This window comes from Colias philodice, chromosome 3, assembly GCF_061535455.1.
Source record: "Colias philodice isolate Cphi_HAF_F1 chromosome 3, ilColPhil1 Martin Lab GWU primary, whole genome shotgun sequence".
NCBI lineage: Eukaryota > Metazoa > Arthropoda > Insecta > Lepidoptera > Pieridae > Colias > Colias philodice.
Window position 1 is genome coordinate 3,074,591 of NC_143088.1, and position 24,236 is coordinate 3,098,826.

A 24,236-nucleotide genomic window follows, 5' to 3' on the forward strand; every position below is an offset into this window, starting at 1 on the left:
TTATAAGTATTTTTTACGTACTCAGCGTATGCAAAACTATAACCTCCTTTGAGCTTAGTATACCAACAGTGGGACACCCTGTATAGGTTGCACTGATAACTTTGCAACCGTTAACTAGAGTTTGCAGCGTTAATTTGATAAAAAAACTAATTATAGTTTTGTGCATCTGATGAATATCTGAAATATTCATCACATACATAATTCAACGCCCCAATTAACAATTTAAGCCTTCTCCACTTCTAAAGCCCCCCAAAAAAAATTGAATTGAAATTTCCACAATGCCTCATATCCTGCTATTCACATTATATTATCTGTTTAAATTCAAAGATAGAAATGCATCGAAATTTAAATGTTCTCGGATTCCGAAGCAAGCGCGCAATAGTGTCATGGCAGCCATAATTGAGTTTGACAGTTGTTGGCGGCGTCCGGGCGCGCGCTTTTCAGTCGTTTGCGCTTGTGCGTTACAAACCACGGATTTGATTTTATTTTTTGTATGTATAGATAGAATTTGGTTCTGGATATATTATGTTTTGGTATAGATAGGTAAGTATTAATCAATGTTTAAACATTTTAATTTTTATGAGCTTTAGGTTGACTTATTTGGTGATGTGAGTACCTACAATTTTTTGGTGTTTTTTGGTAATTTTTGTACTAATTTGAACTACTTATATTGATAATTTACGCCTTCGCCGGATAAGTTACGTCGTCTTCGCCGACTTAGTGACAGAATAAGAAGTCTTCTCAATAATATTCAGAGATTCATTGTATGATTTTTGCAAGTTTAGACAACATACACAGCCAAAGTTTAAAATATGTATTCTCTACTTAATTTTAAATCATACATACATATCTATTATTAAATAATTGAGTCATAACAAATAATTTTAATAATATATATCGTAGCAATTCGTTAACATTGTATATTGTTTATCGAGGGAACCGCAATAGCAAAATTATATTTCAATAGTCTAATTTGAAAGGGTATAATTTCCTTAATAACCATAATATTATGTAGTAAGTACCTACCTACCTTATAAATTAAGCAAAAAAAATGTTACTCCAATAAATCAAAAGCGATGCGATTTTGCTACAAATGGAGCATGTGAGGTATTCGCCGTGTGGTCCGTGTTGGCGTGGTACGTGTTCATTCTTAGGATGTAGCAATAATCCGTGAACATATTCATTTGTCAAAATTTCGTCCGGTATCGTGACCACAATTTTGAATTTTGTTGGATTTACTATTTCTGATAAAATTATAGCAATTCAGCTAAATTTTACAAAACAACAAATACGATATGCTTGAAATTATCGAACTTTTTCTACCGTAAGGTAATTTTTTGGACTTAATAGTATTGTCGAGATTTGACCTTCTTTTGAAGCACTTAATACAACTCTCAGTGATACATCGTGGTACTAAAATAATATAATATTCTCGGTATGTAGAAGATTTAAGCCAACCAAAATAAAAACAACTTCAACAAAATTGTTTTATATTTGTCTCTCAAAAACCCCAAAACATGTGCAATACAACCGCGCCCTACAATTACCTCCACTCAATACAGCCATAAGTCACGTCACATTCACGCTTCGCTTCCTACTGACGATTAATTAACTTTTATTTTGCGAAGGAAAATCTTAAAATATAACAATTGGGTCTTGCAATGGGGTGAGCTTTAATCAGTGTTAAAAGGTGCTTTTTTAAGTTTTGTTTTAGGTGTAGTTAATTATTGTAGCTATGTGTTTTGATATTTTGCGAAGTTTATGTCTTATAGTTATTATAGTCTTGTTAAATTATCTTCCTATATTTAGCTTTACCTAGTTGCACTATTAATCCTTGACAACATAATGCGAATATTTTTATTTCAAGAAATAATAAAGGTATGAATTGGCTGAAATCCCAGCCGAAAAAAGCATTTTAAAAGTGATTATTCCTCTTAAATCACCTTCTGTCAGTCAATTTCTGAATACATAATTAAAACAAACTATTTTATTTGCAATTAAAAAAATCAAACGAGTAAAAATCATACACAAAAAAATACCCAAAAATATGATTAGAATGGCTTGAAAAGTTATTATAGAATGTGTTTAATGATAGTGCATTTAAATCAATCAACTTATCAAATAAACCACAAGAACCAACCAAAATTAATTTAACTGCCCAATTAAACCTCCCTGTTCAACGTACAAAAACGTCAATTATGCTAAATATTTATCATACTATCGTTACGGCACATTGGCTAGCACTTCAGTGATGACATTCGGTTAATTAATGGCTTTTGTTCGCGATGGGTCGTGCGAATATCGGATCGTGTATCCGGAGCTTAATGTTGGGGTGTCTTGGCGCCACTTAAATCTTAAAAAAAAAAACAAAACAAAAATAGTATATACGGATAAACACCCTATAACAGTTACAGAAAAACCCAGTTAAATGGGCTTTTGACGATATGAAACAATTAAATACGCGCGCGCGCGATTATAGTTATGAAAATATCTTGTTATTTAAAAAAGTATAAATGGTAAAATAATAATAATAGTTTAAAAAAACTAAAAAACACGCTTTAAAATTTTAATTATTTTCGTACCTTATCGACTATAGATGAAAATTATATAAATAATTAACAAAAATCATATTTTCCAAATTGAAAAATGGAATAATTTTATCAAATTAGTGTATTGTCATCGGTCCTCAATAAATCTACAAAGTTTGAACGAAATCTGGCCGTTTAAAGTGGGTCAAAATCGCACCCAAAGAAGTCGGTTACAAACAAACATACAGGGGAAGCTAATAAAAAGCGTGTAAAAAATATAAAGCGTGTAAAAACTAAGTATGCGCATGTAGGTTCTAGTAGACTCATTTTCACCAACAGAAAAAAAATAAACTTTCAAAGTACTCAAGCGCTTTTTTATTTATTTCTAAAACTCGTAACCTAAAAAAGTCATATTCTACGCATCCGTTGATCCTTTCAATAAATTAAAATCTTATCTCACCAAGTTATTTGTACGACTAATAATTCATTAGCTAATTTTCTAATCAGATATTTCCTGAGGAAACCTTTAACTAGTGAGTGCTGTGATAATAATTATAATTGAAAACACACCACTTGAAAGGCGGTCGGTAGCAGAAATAGATTTAAATTTTTTATGAGCTAATGTGTTACTTCGACGCTTTATGATCTTTATCTTTATGCGGTTTTAGGTTAAGTGCGTGTCAATGTTGAACTGTGAGGGTTTTTTTGTTTTTTACGGTGTTTTGTGTAGCTGTTGTCTCTTGGGACGTGACTGGTGAGGTTTAGAAGTGACATGTCCTTTGACACTAAAAAAATCCATCCCGTTAATAGGTGCAATGATGAGATAGTCCGGGATACATCGCCCATTTTTGCAAGTGATTACTATCAAGCTAATTTTTCGTGAGTAGCTTTATTTTGATGAGATGCCCAATAATTTCATGTTCAAAACTCTCGATTGTGGTAGCTACCAGAGGAAACAAGGATAAAATATTTTGATTTGATGGTTCTCAAATATTAATTACTAACTGAATGTTTTTTTTTTTTGTTCAATCTCAAGATAATTATCTAAATTATTCGAAAAAATATTTGTCCTACAAAATCTATGGTTTGATCAAAGAGTCCCCCTTTCCAATGTGTATCGATAACGAAGTCATCATAAATGATTACTAACCAGCTGATTTTTTTATTTTCACTTATTTAATACTTATATAATTCAACAGACATATTGTCCTACAAATTGCGTAGTAAATATTTGAGAACCGTCAAATCAAAAATTTTCATCCTTGTTACCTCTGTAAGCTACCACAATCGAGAGTTTCGTACATGAAATTATTGGGCATCTCATCAAAATAAAGCTACTCACGAAAAATTAGCTTGATAGTAATCACTTGCAAAAATGGGCGATGTATCCCGGACTAAGACGTTTTTTTCAACATTTTTTTTATAAAACGAAATCTTAAAGAATTATGTTTAAATTCTTCAATGAATAGGTAGTAGCTGTTATGGTCAGAAACTCACCAGATTAGAAGTACCTAAAAGTAAAAACGTAAGGAAACCATATAAATACGTAAAACAAGCATAATAATTAAACCTTAATTAACTTGATAATATCGTTAATAATTCATTTCTAGAGAAATCAATAATTCAAATAATCCTTACTAAAACTTATTTTTAAGGAAAAAAATTACCCTAATTTTTATCCTGTTTACTAATCCTAATTCATTTCTAATTTAGAAACAAACTATACAAATCGATGACTGAAAGATTAATAAAAAGTTCAAAACTCTACATTAAAACAAAAATATTAACCAATACCTAACTGTATAATTAATCGTTCATACATCGAATCTGAAACATTAAGTAACTAACTGTATAAATATTACATCATTCCTGGAATTCAATACTCTAAAGGCCCAGTTCCCGGAATTCCCGACCACCCTCAATTGAAGTATTAGTTTCACTGTCGGTAGTTGTCAAGCACCTTAAATGTCGTTAGACCATGAGCTGTCAGTCAGACATCTTGATAGACTACTGTTCTATAAGTATATGTATCATTTTGCGTGTTTGATCTTTAATATTATTATGGTTATCAAGTTTCTTCAATTAAATGTGTAGACTAGAAGTAATTATTTCATTATTTAGCATTCTCTTTGTTTATTCCTACTGCACTTTCGCCAATACCTGTTTTAATTCTTTCTCCAAAATTTATATTGACCCATGCACAAAGTTGATAAGTTTTTAAAATGATGAGACTAAAATAATAAAATGAATAAATCGCGTTTAAAATCCGTTAAAAATCACAATTTCTAAGTGATATTTTATTTATTATTATTATTTATTTATGATAAGGTACCTTACAATTTTTGAGATGAATAAATACTAAGCTACGCCAATTAAAAGGTACACCAATAGGTAGTAAAAATAATAAGTATAAGAATTTTACAAATGATAAGAGAAAAGATTTTAATTTTTTGTAGGTATAAGTAAGCATTGATCAAGCCCAATAAGTATTTATAAAGAAAGGAAATGTTTTAAATATCTACGAATTCAAATAAATTAAAACCAATTTAATGTAAAATTAAAACAGATGATGAGACTGTTACTTAAATTCAGTCAGCAGTAGGTATATCATATCGCGCTGCAATCAAAACCAATCAAAAATATATCAACATACAAAATTTTATTTTGTATGTTGACATCTAGTTAAAAACATTACAATTCATACATTCAGATGGTACTATAAAAATAACCACCACGCTGCTAATTCATCGTACTTGTACAGTTGTAAATCTGATTAAATTGCCGCCTCATCGCATATAGTTCAGTAATTTCAAAGAGTCGAAATTTGTCCGGACAATATTTATGGCGACAGAGGCGGGCTGCGCAAGCGCATGATACGTCGAGATCAAAGGCGTGTAGTGTACTTGATTTTGATATTTTTCGGATTTTCTCGAAATTTGCATAATGCTTAAAATATAGTTTTAATATTACTAAATTGTATTTAATGAACGACAAGTAGTGTTATTATATAAGTTACTAGATTTCCGCCCGCGGCTTCGCCCGCGTTTTCAAAGGAAAACCCGCATAGTTCCCGTTCCCGTGGGATTTCCGGGATAAAACCTATCCTATGTGTTAATCCAAGTTACCCTCTATATGTGTGCTAAATTTCATTGTAATCGGTTCAGTAGTTTTTACGTGAAAGAGTAACAAACATCCATACATCCATACATCCATACATCCATACATCCATAAATCCTTACAGACTTTCGCCTTTATAATAGTATTAAGATAAATGACATTGAATACACATATAAGACGTCCATACATAACTGAAAACGATATGCATATTGATTATAGTAAAATACTAAATAAATGAAACGCGTTTCCCATATTATACTAATAGTCCAAAGCCAATAATTACATTTTACCATGTAAACATTATACCTCAGATTACTATTTTTTACATCTATGATTTTAAAAACATTTTATTAATTATTTTTAATTTTATAAATTTAAAAATGGTCACCCTACACGTCATCACGTGTGCACCCAACACGAAGGTCGCATTGCTCCTTTGGGACATCTTAAAAAACATCTACATGTATGTTTTGTAAATAATATCTTAATATACTTTCGCTTTAAAATGCCGACTGCAAAAACTTCAAAAAATCCCAAATTACTTAGATAAGATATCGATACAAAAACGGTTAGGAACAAATTGCGAAATTAGCTTGTCAATCTATGAAAATAAATAATGTTACGAGTTACGACGTCGTTGAAATCCATATTCCATACTAATATTATAAATGCGAAAGTAACTCTGTCTGCCTGTCTGTTACTCAATCACGCCTTAACTACTGAACCAATTTGCATGAAATTTGGTATAGAGATATTTTGATACCCGAGAAAGGACATAGGATAGATTTTATCCCGGAAATCCTACGGGAACGGGTTTTTCTTTGAAAACGCGGGCGAAGCCGCGGGCGGAAAGCTAGTAAATAATATTTAAGTGTCTGTTTGAGGTGTAGAAATATTTTTTTTGTTTGATTCTCTTTGTACTACCTAAATATTATGATATCACAGTAGATGTATAAAAACAATATTTAATATTTGTCACTTACACATGTTTGTTAGTACGTGTACACATTTGAACTTTGAATTTTATTACTATTTTCTAAGATTTTTTTAAATCATTTGTCCGGGTAGGTACTTAAACTTCTTCATTCAATTAAGTAACATGTAAGAAACATTATCTCAAAATTTGTTAAATTATTTTCACAAGTGTGTGTTTGTGTGTGTGTGTGATCGCTAAGAGAAAATAAAGAAAACACAAAACACGTACTTCAAAATGAGTATATTATTTAATAAATTACATAGGTATAAAAATAAATATCAGTATTCAGTGGTTCAATCCCATGCGCCTTCGCAGTCGTAGTGCCTGTTGATCCTCAGCCAGTCCTTCTCTGTGACGAATTCACGCTGACCCATGACACCCTCGAATTCCTGTAAAAAAAATAAAATAGAAAAATACAGTATTCGAAGTTACGTGACTTGAGTAAAAAATTAAAAGTTAAAATGAAGTAGAGAAACAGGAAAATAAAAAATACATATTTATTTGCAGTACATAATGTGTTGAATGAGTAAAATGTTAAGGAGAAATCCGACGCAATTAAAAATTTATGAAATCGAAAATGTTTTGAAAAAACCCTTTTATTAACAAGTAGGTAAATGTGAGTCTGATTGTAAATAAAACGGGACGACGATATTAAAATGGAATAACGTAAATATGTAGTATAAAAAGTAAGTTTCGTCTAACCATTCCGATCATCCAAGTAGGTAAGGGAATACTCGAAAAAGTCTCCCTATTGAAACAGATGTGAACTGCATCTTATTAGATAATTGACATTTGACATCTTAATAGGGTAGGCTGGCACTCAATGGTGATGAGATGGGTAATCATGATATTTAGATGTTCCGACCAACGCCAAAACGAAAAGCTATAATGTGGTGTTGAGAGATTCATATTTCATATATTATTATACATACATATAATTACTTTGGCGTTGTTTCAAAAAATTAAATACATACAAACTAAGACGTTTCTGTAAGTATGTAGCTTAAGCATTCTAGTTTGCACTGTAGCACCCAGAGACACAGATTAATGTTATTGTAATAATCTTTCTTTTATATGCTAATGCATTCTAAACAATTCATATTTACAAGGATACTTGAATACAAAAGATCGTCTGCACCGAGCACACGTGTCAGAAGTGAAACTTCTCTGGCAAGATTTATCATTTAAAGATACCAAAATCGTCGCCTTTCTCCATGACGTGACAGTAGATATTGCCATGACACGACTTTGAAATTTTTCTCTCAATGCGCTTAAAAAAGTTTCACTTTAAAACGAAACTTGCATACCAAAATATATATACTCACTTTGAGTGGGACAATAGTGGCTTCTCCATTAGAAGAGAAGGCATATGGACCATAGTGCAAGCAGCTCACATACTCATATTCCACACCAAGGTTGCTCACTAGGTCAGGACCGTAGATGTCGAAATTGTGTTCAGTGCCTGGAAACACAAGGATAAGTAATTTTTAGTTGCATAGCATTCAAATGATTTTTTTTAAAAAGATTTTTTTAACGATGAAAACATAGTAATCAGCATTCAGCAGTAGGTATTAATTCAAATAAAATAGAAATAAAATGTTCTAAATCTACAGTTTGTGTAAGCAATTTGTAATTATTGTTCTTGAATTAAAGTCTACAAAAGCAATATAACACGAGATAATCTATACAGTGAAGAGGTCAGTTTTGTTTCTGAAGAGCTATTATTATCTATTACAAAGCAATTCAATTGACCTAAAATGAATGTTCATCAGTAACTCAATAGGTACCTATAATCCACCTATTAGTAAATGGCTTTAGATGTCTTTACTCTTTACATAGTAGGACAATACTTTCTTCAGACTCATGTTTACTTGCAAATATACATTACAACTCGCTCACCAGATATCAAGTTCTCTTCAACAATCTTTACATAATCGTCTCTATTGTAAGTGGACTGCATATGCAGGAAGCCGAGGATGTGCATCCACTCGTGGACGATGGTAGCGTGGCGGAAGCAGCCGACACCCGGGTAGTTCCTGGCAAGGTTGAGGGTGTGGACACCGCGGTCTTCCCAGTAACCTACATGCGCGTAGCAACCGCCGTCACCTCCCTGTTTATTTAATAGTAATTTTCAGGTTTCTACATCTCTATACATAAGTGATCCTATGCTCAGCTTTGAAGTCGACTGTTTATTAATTAATATTAATTTAAAATATGTACTGGGAAATAAAATTACAATAATTATTGGTAGTTTACATTGAAGATTGTTTTATAATTTGCAAACGCAGCGGAAATTGATGGGATTGAATGAGTTTCATCCCATGCAGGTGCCCGATGTCTAACATAAAATGTAGAGTCCATATAGCTATGCATAAAACAAATTCGCTTTCCGCGGTCTGTGTTTCTGTATGCATAGATCTTTTTAAATTACGCAACGAATTTAGAAGCAGTATTTTTAATAGATAGAGCAATTCTCGAGAAAAAGTTTTAAACAAAGCGGGCGAAGTTGCGGACGGAAAGCTAGTAATACATTGAATGCGAGTTTACCTAAGTACACGGACGAAATTACAGACGGCAACTTTTCTTTCAAAAACTAGTTATACATATTATTATAATAAATAAATAAGATAATGCTTACGGTAACTTTAACGTAGACTTCGTCTTCAGGTTCACGGTAGCGGAACTTAACGCAAGTGTTATTTTCGATGTCTTGGATGGCATCCTTAATAGCTGCTTGCTGCAGGGGACCTAGTAAGCAAATTCTGATAGAAATATCATATTATGGCTTTGGAAAAAACTCCTTTATTTAATATACGTATATATGCTTACTGTATAAATATTTACGTATATTCTATATCTCCACACAACAATTATTAAAGAGCTGTATAATTTATTTAACACTAGATTTCCGCCCGCGGCGTCGCCCGCGTTTTCAAAGAAAAACTCGCATAGTTCCCTTTCCCGAGGGATTTCCGGGATAAAACCTATCCTATGTGTTAATCCAAGTTACCCTCTATATGTGTGCTAAATTTCATTGTAATCGGTACAGTAGTATATTTACGTGAAAGAGTTAAACAAACACACACACATTATAATATTAAGTAGGAAATAGGATAGGATTATTATTTTTTAACATAATGTTTAATTTTATTTGTATTTAAATTACAGATAATATTAATGATTGCATCTTAGATTATTTTTACTCTGTTATATCTAATTCAGCTTTTCAAATTTTTTTTAATCATCGTTGCGAAATATCACAAATCCCTCTTGTTTCAATTTAATTCGTAAACTAATTATTATTATCGTTATAAACAAATAATTGATATAATCTTTTAATATAGGTACATGATTGATGACTTGCAATAATAATACCTAAGTATTTACTATTTATCATGAATTAGGAAAAAATTAATTAATTGTGATAAAATAGTTAAGTAATTAAACTTGGCCTATTTTCACTTATGTTCTTATCTTTTCATTATGCCATAATATTATTACACGTACCTACACTAAGAATTTAATTAGCTATTATCTAAACAAACGTGTCTTAATCTGTACTAATCCATACTAATAATATGTAAATGCGATAGTATGGCCTATGTATTATAGGTTCTTTTAAAAATTTTATCTAACTAGTAATAGATAAATTATAGGTTACGTTAAAGAAACTAATTTATTGAAATTGATCTGGTAATTTATATAAAGTATTTATAAATTTATAATGTACAGGAAATCTATGAGTTTTTATGCTTTTAAGGGATAGTCCCTAACAGTGCCGGTGTAAGGGCCACTGACACCCCGGGCGAAAATATTGTGGCGCCCACTTGAGGTGTTCTGAAGGTTTGCACCAGGAGAGGCAAGAGACTCCAACTTCAGACCTTGGCGCCCCCCAGAATTTGTCGCCCTGGGCCACCGCCCCCTCTCGCCCCCCCCCTAACGCCGGCACTGGTCCCTAATATATTATCTTCCTAAAATTATTTTTCTTTTCACTATACTTACTACTAAGAAAAAATCTTACCAAATTCCTCCTCTCCAAATTCCCATACAACGGTGTTTTCAGGCCACTTAGTGTCAGGCCAGATGTACGCATTACGACCGGTAGCATAGTCCTGCAGCATGGCTTCAATCATGAAGTCATCCAGGATAATATCACCCTGGAACTTTCCGTTCTCCTCTGGGTTGGAAGATATTCTGTTGCGTGACAGAATCCTGGCTCCATCGTCTAGGAAAGAAAAGCAAGAGGAAGTTAGAATTTTGCAGGTTACGAAAGCTTATAACTGTGTTTGTTATTATATGTTTGTTACTGTTTTACACGAAAGAAGCTGCTCGGATCTGTTTGATGTCTGGTACAGAGATAGATTATTACCCCTACCATTTATTCAGGTACTACGCGAGTGAGTAGTAGGATATTAAAAGTCAATCCGTGTTCCAATTAAGCTGATCATAATGAGACAGAGTTTTAAAATAAACAAGAATTGCCAGACGACACAGATCATCAAATTATTAATATATATATATATATACAGATTTCATGATTATTTTTTCAACGCGCTGGGAACAACCCAATATTACATGACTAATTTCAACTGAACTTCACAGCATTATAAATTATCGCATCGCTAATTTACAAACTGTTCAATACTCACTGGTCTTTGTGCTTTCCAAGAAATGCCTAAAGGCTTCGATCTCCTCTCGACTCCTAGCAAGTGACGGGGACGCCACTGCCAACCCCAAGATACACAAAAGCACAGCTGCACGCAACATTTTGATGTGTAATTAATCATACAAATCAACTATTTTTATATCAATAATTATCTATTGATAATAACAAGTGCCAGGCGTTAGAGCGTATACGCACTATGCGGGTAACCGCATTGCGGGTAGCCGTCCGGCTGACCGCAAGCACAATTATGTACGTAATATTCATTTCTATGCGCACTGCGATGCGGCTACCGCAGACCGCACAGTGCGCATAGAAATGAATATTACGTACATAATTGTGCTTGCGGTCAGCCGGACGGCTACCCGCAATGCGGCTACCCGCATAGTGCGTATACGCTCTTAGACTCTTGTACAATATTATGTTGAAACTCAATTGGTTCTTCTGTTTGTAAACACATAGGATGTGTTAAAAGTTACAGATTTTCTCGTGTGGTGGTGCCCCGATCCCACTCGTCGTCGCAGGCGGCCGAGACACGTCTTGGACGACTCCGACGACGACATTACCAAAGCCAACGCACGGCTAGACTCGGCGATTGAAGCCCAACGTCGAACCAACCGCGACACCGCACACACCACAGCAGAAAGCGTACACCGTCTTCGCCGGCGAAGACGAGGTCCCTTGTTCCGCGTTCCCGCGCCCACCCGGGTGAGCGCCCGTCCGATTAGGGCCCTTCTGGCCTCCTCCACTCAAGCGACAGCTCAAGCCGAGGTTCGTGGTCCCCGTCAAGGGGGGACGCCCTTGTGCATGTCGCTACCAGGGTGAACCTTCAGTTCACCCCCGCGTCCGCGTTAAAATGTAGAAGCCCTTCTGGCTAACATTGAGAGACACCACACAAAAAAAAAAAAAAAAAAAAAATAAAGTGTGGTGGTGCATCATCACTACATAGTATAACACGAAGTCACTTTCTCCGTCCCAATGTATGCTTAAATCTTTAAAAATACGCAATGGATTTTAATGTAGTTTTTGAAGTGAAAAACTTCTTTAGCGGCGTTGAGCACTTTTTCTGTAATGGGTATAAAATCTTAAACTCGCGTCAGGACACGTGACCTGATCGAAAAAGCGTAAGACGGATGGATATCAAACATGCTCAACGTTAATAATCAAGTTTTCACCTCTGCCGGCACTCCCGGAGTGCAACCCGTCTTTTTTTTTTAATAGATAGAGTGATTCAAGAGGAAGGTTTTAGTATATTATTTATTAGGTTTTAGATAAAGCGGGCGAAGCCGCGGGCGGTAAGCTAGTAAGGAATAAAGGAAAATCTATGAATGAATCACGCATGTATTGCAATTTTTATTGCAGATAGAAGACAGAGAAGATAGATTGATAAAAATTAATGAATAGGTACAAGTGAAATCGCATTCCCTAACTAGTTGACCATGTTTCATTTAGTTGTTGTGTGGATTTGATAACATTAATTCTGTTATGAGGTAAGCGTAAGGACACATATATAGCGCTAATCCTTTGAAAATTTGCAATATTGCTGATATTGATAATTTTGACTTATTTATTGAGGCAATTATTACAAAACCGCGAACAGTCACGATTATGGATATAATATAGTGTGTTATCAAGGGATTTAGATCTATTAACGGTTAAGAAATGAAAATATAGGTATGTGGTGGGTCACGCCTCACCAGGGTGGGACTATACTAATCTATTATTATACTAATATTATAAAGCTGAAGAGTTTGTTTGTTTGTTTAAACGCGCTAATTTCGGGAACTACTGGTCCGATTTGAAAAATTATTTCGGTGTTAGCCCATTTATCGAGCTATATATAATATAAAGGCTATATATAATCACGCTAAGACCAACAGCAATGCACGGAGCAATGTAGCCTGCAGGTGAAACCGCGGAGCACGGCTAGTTTAAGATAATACCACAGATAATACTATGTAGGTAATATTATTCATTTGAATAATATTATTTAATTGAATAATACAGAAGCTCTTAATTTGTTTTGTATGAACACTGATTATAAGATTATTGTTGATAGCATATCCAACACTTGTGTTTTAATTGCTGATTTGATACCTACACGAATTTTCTTAATGTATCGTGATAATTCTGAATGCGTTTATGAGCAGATTATAAGATTTGTATATTCCTACTAGTATTAAGAACATATATATAGTAGATATTATATTATTTGAGATATTGTCCATTTTATGCGTTGATCTCTGAATATCTTGATATTATAATATTTTAAACGACGTCCGTATAATTATTATGTTATGTCACTGTTTTAGTAAGGTTAATATAGTAAAAATATAGTAATACTAGCTTACCGCTCGCGGCTTCGCCTGCTTTGTCTAAAACCTAATAAATTATATACTAAAACCATCCTCTTGAATCACTCTATCTATTAAAAAAAAATCAAAATCCGTTGCGTAGTTTTAAAGATTTACTAAGCATACAAAGGGACATAGGGACAGAGAAAGCGACTTTGTTTTATACTAGGTATGTAGTGATAGTAAGGATAGACATAAATTCTAATTTTGATCGATGGTGCTTTTAGCAGGAACCTTAAGTCGTAGCCATAGGTACCTTATGTCTATTATATATTTTGAGTCTTCAGTAATAGCCTTTGCCCAAGATTATTCGTATTTTATAGCTAGGAACAAAATATAAATAGCAAGACGTAAATATAACAAACATTCAACTTCATATTCGTGGTTAAAGTCTGTATATTTAATTGGTAAATTATAAAGCAACATAACACAATGTGGGCTTTCCCTAAACGTAATCATTTTCGTAAGAATTACGCGATACAAGATAAATATAGCCATATCAATTTTTTGCAACTAGAAAATATTATAATATAGTCAATTTAATTGCACAGTTTATAAAAAAAATAATAACCCAAAAATTATGAAAGAAGTTAAATCGAAGATTTGATCTCTCTAGATTTGATATCCAAATTTAAATGCAAATTATACATTTCTAAAATTATAAATGAAAACACTAAAAGCCAATTGATTTAACGATATTTTAATTTCAATAAATAATTACATAAATAAAGTTTTCCATACAAAATTGTAGTCCGTTAAAAGTTTTCAATATAAATCAGTTTACAATAAATAGCTTTCAATCAGTTTTCTCCATATTGTCTTGATCTTGAGTTTGATCTTGAGTTGGATCTTGCTGTTCCATCAATGCCTTGGTCTTCTCGACCTCCTCTTGCAGGTAGTCGATGTGGTCCGCGCTCCAGGCTCCAGGGCAGTTGTAGTGGCGGCTGAGACGCACCCAATCCCAGTGGGTAACGAAGTTCTGTTGTCCCATTATGCCTTCGTAGCTCTGGAGGATAATATTATCAATTAAAGACACGAAGACACACAAAGTTAGCACGAAGAGCTTTTCTGATAGTGTGCAATTAAGCTCGTAGTATGAATATATATATATTATAGGTACTCAATTACAATAGTAGGTACTATAGTCTTAGCATTAAGTTACCTTATTAACGAGCTACGAAAAGAGTTTTCTTTCTAGAATACATGTAATCCTCGAGACGAATATTCTACAGTTATAAGGTATCAACACAACGCAGAAACAATTTTCGAAACGGTAATTAATAATTTATATGTACCTACTATGACCACTATTACGATATTACTTGAACAAATATGTAAATGTTTTAGTTTGATTTGACATTTTATTAATTGCAAAAAAGCGAACGGAATACAGTCTGAGTTTGTTTGTCTGTTTGAAGTTTGAACGCACTAATCTCAGCAACTACTAGTCCGATTGGAAAAATTCTTTCAGTGTTAGATAGCCCATTTATTGAAGAAGGTTATAGGCTTTATATGTACGACGAGCGAAGCCGGGCCGGACCGCTAGTGTTATATTATATACTCACTCTCAACGCAACGATGGTGGGTCTACCAGTGACGGAGAAAGCGTGTGTGCTGTAGTGCATACAACTCTGGAACTCATAGGGAAGCCCCAAGTTGCTCACAAGGTTCGACTCGTATTTATCAAAGTTGTACTCCATACCTAAAATTAAAGACAGGTAATAGTTATGTTAAATAAAGCATAATATTATTTCATCAACAAATGTTCGTAGTGATTTTAATAGCAACAATACAGGATGTTGATTTTGCACGTTTTTCTTTTAAGTTAAGCTTTTCTGCGTTTCTAATAAACCTTATTGGTTCTTATGCATGCTGTCACAAAAATGTTAGCACCTCAATGAAAACAGTCAATTTTTTAATTTACATAACATACAATACTTTCATTAAAAGGCATTTATCATGTTTTCAAGTCTCATCTCAGTAACTACCAATAATAATAATATGTGACTGAATAAATAAGTAAAAATCTTTACTTACCACGCTGAATATTCTCCCACGCGATCCTGACGTAGTTATCCCTGGTGTAAGTGGACTGCATGTGGAAGAAGCCGAGCACGTGCAGCCACTCGTGAATGATGGTCACGATGTTGAAGCAGCCGTGGCCAGGGGTAGCGGGGGTCAGGTTCATGGTGTGGATGCCACGGTCGTGCCAGAAGCCGACGCTGGCGTAGCAACCGTTGTTGTGTCCCTAGAGAAATAAATAACTATGCTAAATGTTAAAGTAATCAATGTTTCTGAATTCAGAATTGGTCTGATTAATGTTTTAGATAACTTATCTAAAACATTAATCAGACCAATTCTGACTAACTAGTCACATACAAGAAAATATGTAGGCAGCATAAGCAGGTATGGTTTAAAACATCTTTACCGATAAATACTCAATACGTACTGATAACTTGGAAATTTTGAACTTTTGTACTTTTCGGGAATTAAAATATTACAAGGCAGATTCGTGTGAATGAAGATAAACATTCATTATGAGTCGAAAAGAAGTTAAGATTCATTACAATGAGAAGTTTCAATCATCAAGCAATGTTAAAACCTAAGTATAAATGCAGCAATTCCATTTGCAGCAAGACAAATACGTAGGAAATTATTCCCATTTACAGAAAAAAAATGGGTGATTTACCGTAAGAAGAACGTAGTTCCTGTCGGATGCGGTTCTCCTTCGGAATCTGACGCAGGTGAAGTGCTCGATCCATCCAATTGATAGAAGAATATGGTCGATTTGTGCTTGATCTAAAATAATTAATTTTTGTTAGAACCCATGTCAGTTACGAAAACAAAAGCAACCATTTTTTATAATTTTTACACGCTTTATTTATTAGCTTCACCTGTATGTTTGTAACCGTCAACCGACTTCTTTGGGCGCGATTTTGACCCACTTTTAACGGCCAGATTTCGTTCAAACTTTGTAGATTTATTTAGGACCGATGACAATACACTAATTTGATAAAATAAATAATAGTTAAAAAAAAATAAAAAACACGCGTTTTATAGAAAACCGAACTAAAAGCGTGTTTTTTAGTTTTTTTTAACTATTATTATTATACGAGATAGGACGTATTATTCAAAGGTCTTTGATCCGCAAAGTAAGATTTCCCTTATTCTCGCTGTGTAAAATTACAAAAATAGTTGTGCTTATACAAAGCACACACTTGACGTTACGAAAGTAAATAAAATTTTACTCTATTCCACTTTTCGCGCAAATTGCAGCATGTGGGACACACCCAACGTAAAGCGAGACTATTTTACTAATTCTTGCAATGTTTTTTTTACGGTTAAAGACATTTATTTCTCAAAACGATTACATTTTTACATTAAACATTCGGATTAGTCATTAGTCATCGTACTGTCTTATTTGAAAAGAATTTTCTTCCTGCACAAAGGAAAACTTACTAAAATGTCCACCCGCGAAGTCGTACACAACAACGTTGCTAGGCCACTTGGTATTAGGCCAGATGTAAGCAGCCCGACCAGCTGCATAGTCCGTCACCAGGGCTTCAATCTGCCAGTCATCTAGTACGATATCCCCCTCGAATTTACCACTTTGCTCCCATGTGTTGCTCAAGGGGTTGATCGCGCTTGATGAGACGAGGTAGCCGTTACCTGGAAGAGAGAAGATAATCTATAGAATAAAAATGAATCACCAAATATTGCTAAGCGTAACTTGAGTATGGCTCGACCAATTTGGCTTTTTTTGTTTTTGTTAAGGCCCAAGGAGTCTCTACTTATAGAGAGAAAACACGAAAACGAGGCATGACGTCTGCTTGGGCAGCTATTTATATATTTATTAAAATGGTTGTTCGAAATTACTGATATTTTATATTTACAGCGCTATTATAGCTTGTGATATAGAAATTTATGAAAGGCGCAAGAATTCTGGATTACAGGACAAATGCTAAAATCTAAAATGAGCTGAGCTTCGTGCAACTATTTAGTATTATTACTTCATGTTTCTCTTTCATTAACTTGGATATGAATTTAATGTACGTCTTTATTTTAAGACTTATAATGTACCTAATTATTATACCTTCTCATATATTGAGATTAACTTCTGTGTTGTCTGTATCTATTTTCTTTTCTGTTCTTCAGATATCCCTTATCAGATATTTGTATGCATTTTATAATCTGCATTTCAGTAGTCAATTGCACTGTTATATCAATTCGATGTATACTTCAATCGATTCAAAAGATATAATAAAAATATAAACTAATCAAGAGATAACGTTCTGAAATTGTATTTATCAGATAATCATTCTATAGATAATCTAATAATCGTCACGCTATGAAAATTATATTATATTTGTATTATCATACTATGTATATCTTATAATATACAGGGTGTCCCAAAAAGTTGTGATGAACGGAAGCTGGGAGGTAGAGGACCTAGAGAGCTATCCGAATCACCCCCATGTATGTTATGCGATTTTTCGTATTTTCGGAGTTATGACATTTTTTTCAATTTTTCATCTATCGCTGAGTACGATGAGATTTTTATTTATGGTGACGTGACTTATTGCGCTAGATGCTTGATTTTTTGAAGTGAAACTTCTTTATCGGGGGTGGACAAAAATTTTGTGAGACATTTTTTGCGTTACGCCGCGCGCGTTACATTTTTTGCGTTACGCCGCGCGCGTTACATTTTTGCGTTACGCCGTACTCGTGACATTTTTTTTCTTATCCCTACCACGCGTGATTCGACGTATACTTTCTCCAGCGGAGTAGGGATATCGTATCGTTTTAACGTACGTCCTACCACTTTACTTGACCGTTTTTCTATTGCACTCGTATTTATTTCCAACGCTCTATGGTGACGTGATAATATTATATTAAAGTGATCAGCACAATCAAAGTGTTTATTTTAATTATTCTAATTCCAGTGAATTTAAAAAAAAAGTAAGTAATTACATATCTTTTTCTAATACTTAGGTGTAATTATGGTATTTATTTTTCTAAGTTATTTAAAATTAACCTCACTTTTTGATTGTATTTTTCAATTTTTTCAATTTTATTATAATATGTATAGATAATATGTATAGATACACTAGCACGTGGGTGGAATTATGTATAAATTTTTTCTAATACTTGAATGTTATTGTGGTACATATTTATTTTTCTAATTCTAAAATATTTACAGTTATTCTCAGTTTATGATTGAATTTTTTAAAACACCAACACGTGGGCGTGATCATGTTATTTATTTTTCAAGTTATTGAAGTGAAACTGCCGACAATGTAAGTACACTATTGTTTCTTAGAAAACATTTTAGGAGTATACGATAATAAATCTATGACTCACGTAAACACGTGTTTGCTTGATTGGTGTCAGGTGACAGGTGTTCAATTATAATTTTATGAATTCAAAATTTATAAGAATAAACCTCAAACTCTCTGTCCAAACAAAATCCGCCTAAGTCGAAATCCTTTATAAGCTGAAAACGGCAGTGGCCGGCGTAAATATTCAAATAGGTAGCGAGGAGCGAAGCGACGAGCATCTTAGGTTAACTTTTGAACTACCGCACGAGCCGAGCGAGCGAAGCGAGCGAGTTTCAGCAGCGGCCGGTGTAAATATTTAAATAGGTAGCGAGGAGCGAAGCGACGAGCATCTTAGGTTAACTTTTGAACTACCGCACGAGCCAAGCGAGCGAAGCGAGAGAGTCGCGGCAGTGGCCGGCGTAAATATTCAAATAGGTAGCGAGGAGCGAAGCGACGAGCATCTTAGGTTAACTTTTGAACTACCGCACGAGCCGAGCGAGCGAAGCGAGCGAGTTGCAGCAGCAGCCGGTGTAAATATGTAAATAGGTAGCGAGGAGCGAAGCGACGAGCATCTTAGGTTAACTTTTGAACTACCGTACGAGCCGAGCGAGCCAAGCGAGCGAGTTGCAGCAGCAGCCGGTGTAAATATGTAAATAGGTAGCGAGGAGCGAAGCGACGATCATCTTAGGTTAACTTTTGAACTACCGCACGAGCCGAGCGAGCGAAGCGAGCGAGTTGCAGCAGCGGCCGGTGAGGTAGCGACGAGCGTGTGACTAACGTATTTCTTTAATATTGTATATAGTAAATTATTTTTTGAAAAATAAGGACATAAAGAAGTTTCACTTCTTACGTGTGTACTCTAGTACACGCACACATTTTTTTTTGTGTGGTAAGCTGAAAGATAGGCCAATTCAGTATGGTAACATTTACTATCGTTAGATCTTCGAATGGAATAAAAAAAGAATTAAATGCCAAGAAAGATAAAATTACCCAGTATGTTCACAACTTCAAGGGCCCATAAAAAAATAAAATCACATAAAAAAAGTTTTCCATTTGGCTTTTAAAAACTCGCTCTATCTATCAGGTAGCTACCCTAAAAATTTCATTTTATTATTCAGAAGGCTTCAATCGAAAAATTGAAATCTAAATGTGGTAAGTGCAAAAATTTTATTAACATGATGATCATTAAAACCAAATTAAAACCCATAAATAGGTGTTTAATTACCAGAAATTTTTAAAATAACCCCGCTGTTGCTCAATGCAAGTGCGACATCACCGTAAAAAGTTGTCTTTTAAATGTCTGAATGCCCTTTTATCATTTTTAATGGTTTCTTCTGCTACTATGAATTTCCGGGTTATTTCGTCCAAATTGTAGCATTCTCTCAAGTAGCCGAGGTCTTTTTAGTATCCCCATTGAAACAAATCAATGGGGTTTAGGTCGAGGGACCGTGCAGGCCAGGCTTTAAGGCAGGCGTCACCAGCGCAAGCGCAGGCTGCAACGACCAATCCATCTTTCAGGGTATCTTTGCCCTTTAGCCTGGCCTCGACGGTCCCCGGACATAAACCCTATTGATTTTTTTCCGTGGGGATACTACAAAGACGAGAGACTGCCACAATTTGAACGAAATAACCTGGAAATTCATAGTAGCAGAAGAAACCATTAAAAATGATAAAAGGGCATTCAGACATTTAAAAGACAACTTTTTACGGTGATGTCGCACTTGCACTGAGCAATAGCGGGGTCATTTTAAAAATTTCTGGTAATTAAACACCTTGTTATTGGTTTTAATTTGTTTTTATTAATCATCATGTTAATTCAATTTTTGCACTTACCTCATTTAGATTTCAATTTTTCGATTGAAGCCTTCTGAATAATAAAATGAAATTTTCAGGGTAGCTACCTGATAGATAAAGCAAGTTTTTAAAAGCCAAATGGAAAACTTTTTTTATGTGATTTTATTTTTTTACGGGCCCTTGAAGTGGAGAACATACTGGGTAATTTTATCTTTCTTGGCATTTTAATTCTTTTTTTTATTCCATTCAAAGATCTAACGATAGTAAATGTTACCATACTGAATTGGCCTATCTTTCAGCTTAGCACACAAAAAAAATCAAGCACCTTCCGCAATAATTGACGTCACCATGAGTGAAAATATCACCGTACTCGGCGATAGGTGAAAAATTGAAAAAAACGTCATAACTCCGAAAATACGAAAAATCGCATAACATACATGGGGGTGATTCGGATAGCCCTTTAGGTCCTCTACCTCCCAGCTTCCGTTCATCACTACTTTTTGGGACACCCTGTATATAAATCTCTTGTCACAATGTTTGTCCTCAATGGACTCCTAAACCACTTAACCGATTATAATAAAATTCGCACACCATGTGCAATCGATCCAACTTGAGAGATAGGATAGTTTAAACATGTAGGTACCACGGGCGAAGCCGGGGCGGACCGCAAGTCTATATATATAAAAATGAAACCCGTTTTCCTTGGTCACGGCATCACTCGTGAACGGGTAATATTCTTTACTTCAAGGAATATATTTTTATTATATTCCTTGAAGAACGAGGATGGTTCTAATGCAAATGTAGAGAAAACGTAAATAGGTATGTACCACGGGCGAAGCCGGGGCGGACCGCTAGTAAAAAATAAAAATAATTCATCAACTATGTGTGTGGAAATAAATAGATATAATCATTTCAGATTGCCTCCATTAAAAAAATAGTTTAATGTATAAAACTTTGCTTTAAAAATAAAAGCATTACTAATTATTTAAGTAAGAACTAAATATTCTCACTATTTTTCATGAATAATAATTATGTAATAAGTTTTACATCACTACATAGTATAAAGAAAAGTCGCTCCCCCGCGTCTGTCTGTATGATCACAGATAATATTATACATATATTATCTACTAGTAATATGTATTTTGAAAGTCCGTCTCTATTGAAGTTTTGATGTTATTATTACATACTAATTATTTAATTAATAACAATGTATGGTAAAAAATCCCATACGGAGGTACTTAAAACTGAGAACGTATTATTTATTGTGCTAGCTTTCCGCCCGCAGCTTCGCCCGATTTGTCTAAAACCTATAAATAAATTATATTGTAAAGCTTCCTCGAGAATCACTCTATTTATTAAAAAACCCCATTAAATTCTGTTGCGTAATTTTAAAGATCGGAGCATACAGACACAGACGACGGTAAGCGACTTTATTTATAGTACCTATGTTATCAAATAAACTGTTATTTGATAACAGTTAAAACGAATTGTCGTTAGAAAAAGAAAATGTATTCTCCGTAGCAGGTATTATGCATCATCCTGGCTCTTTTTGCAATACCTACAATATTTAACTGACATGATATTTACTAGTTATTTCATGTTATGCAAACAGCTTGGACCCTTGACCCTTAGTTTAAAAGTTTTAAAACCTATTGACCTACCATTTTTGGTGCTTTGAAGAAATTTCCTATATTCCTCTACATCCTCTTTACTCTTCAAGGGCGAAGGTACTGCCACCACTAGGCCTATAACACACAACAACACACCAAGTTTCAACATTTTAATGTTTACCAAGCGCTTTGTATCACTAGCTTATATACCATCGTTTGGCTGATTGCAATCAAAGTCTTTGATTATCGAAAATATTTAACATCTAATAGGATTATCAAGATATGATGGCTGTATCGGTTGACTTCAAGGAATGCCGACGAGTATTTTTCCTTTAGGGAGTGCATTTTCAAAATTATTATTTGTAACGGCTCCTGTTTAGAAACCAATTTATAGTTCTACTCCTTATTGCACGCCTCATAAGCGAAGCGTTGAGGTGGGTACTACTGTCACTTCGCGCAAAACATCTGATTTTTCAAACTTAAAATGTCTTTATGTATCATACATTGCACTTGTAAGATAATACATACACACACATATTAAGAAAAAACACTATTTTTAACGTTCATGATATGTATTTTTGATGTCATTTTTGTTATTTAAACTAGTTAAAAAACAGTTTAAAAAAGTTCTGTCTTGGACGTCCGTGTGTCTGTATGTGCGGATCCTTTTTCTTGTTAACACGATAGCGACCGAAATACTTTACTAATCGAGTCTTTTTTTTTCTCTTACGCTTGAGTATGCTCAGGAATAGAACCCTTTCATTTTTCAGGGTCTGATTCGATGTGGTTTAATTGTTATTAAATAAACAAAAATAATAATTAATAAATATATAATAAAAAAAAATTATGAGGCGTGCACTTTTGGATTTTCCAAATTTTTGTTGTTTATTGTCAATGACTAATTGCTAATGCACCATCCGTGGCAGAAAACCCTGGTAATTATTATTATGGCGCCTGTATATGGAAATCAATATAATTTATCAATTTTTTTACTTAATCAATTTTAAAGTTCAGACTCTTTCGTTCGATCTTCATTTACAAGATGACCCAAGTCAACGAAAACACGTTTATTTGCAAGGATTTAAGGTGCCTTTGTGTTACTTTCTCTTCCCCTCTTTATTTCTAGCACGTAGCACTTCATTTTCAAGTTTTAGACAAACATACCCTTGTATCATGTATGTTTGTTTACAACTGACTCCTAGACTACGATTTCAGACTTATTTCAAACTTATTTATGTGGCAATTACGTGACAAAACTACCTTTTGTTTCTTTTCTGCATTGCAATCTCATACCTACTATACGAGCGGTTTTCCCGCCGCGGGAATCCGCTCACCAAAGCTGCCGCAGACCATAAAACTACACGGGACGCGGTTTATCGTTGTCTTCTGTTCATTTGAACATGGACCCGCCAATGATAACTACGCTTGCTCCTTTTATATTAATAGAATTATTAGCGGGCGTAGCGGGAAACCGCCCGTGTAGTTTTAAGCGCCGTTTAGCAGCGGCGGTTTCACGCTGCATGCGGCGGTCGTATTTGTCCCGCCTGTCAACCGCGGCGGGAAAACCGCTCGTATAGTATGACCCTTAAAAAACATAGCATTAAAATTTTAATTATTATTTATTACGTTTTTTTTTATTTATTACAATCATAACAAAACATAACATATATAATTATAAATCAATCACAATGAGACATCATGAGTAATGTAGCTTAATTTGATATGCCTGAAATTAAATATCGTGAAAGATTGGTCATTATAAATCGATAATTTTCAAAGATAATTTTCTAGGTAAGGGCCTTGTAAAATTATGAATATATGAAAAATATTTCTAGTACCTACTTTATAGAAATTCATTTACCTGTATCAGTATTTA

The 24,236-nt window shown here is 34.1% G+C and overlaps 2 protein-coding genes and 1 long non-coding RNA gene across 3 annotated transcripts in view; 1 reads left to right on the forward strand and 2 right to left on the reverse strand.

Moving 5' to 3' along the window:
• LOC149489468 (uncharacterized) overlaps positions 1–24,236 on the forward strand; it is a 104,463-nt gene that overhangs the window by 19,288 nt on the left and 60,939 nt on the right. The gene's annotated exons all lie outside the window — the stretch shown is intronic.
• LOC149489473 (astacin-like metalloprotease toxin 5) lies at positions 6,847–11,399 on the reverse strand. The gene is made up of 6 exons (XM_089713158.1): positions 11,271–11,399; positions 10,643–10,846; positions 9,260–9,369; positions 8,521–8,731; positions 7,947–8,083; positions 6,847–7,010 (listed from the first exon to the last, which is right to left on the reverse strand). Exons 1-6 carry the CDS (start codon positions 11,386–11,388, stop codon positions 6,915–6,917), a joined length of 876 nt encoding a protein of 291 aa, XP_089569284.1. The 5' UTR covers positions 11,389–11,399; the 3' UTR covers positions 6,847–6,914.
• LOC149489474 (seminal metalloprotease 1-like) lies at positions 14,331–22,549 on the reverse strand. Its single transcript, XM_089713146.1, has 6 exons — positions 22,412–22,549; positions 17,098–17,307; positions 16,328–16,437; positions 15,676–15,886; positions 15,204–15,340; positions 14,331–14,644 (listed from the first exon to the last, which is right to left on the reverse strand). Exons 1-6 carry the CDS (start codon positions 22,527–22,529, stop codon positions 14,435–14,437), a joined length of 996 nt encoding a protein of 331 aa, XP_089569272.1. The 5' UTR covers positions 22,530–22,549; the 3' UTR covers positions 14,331–14,434.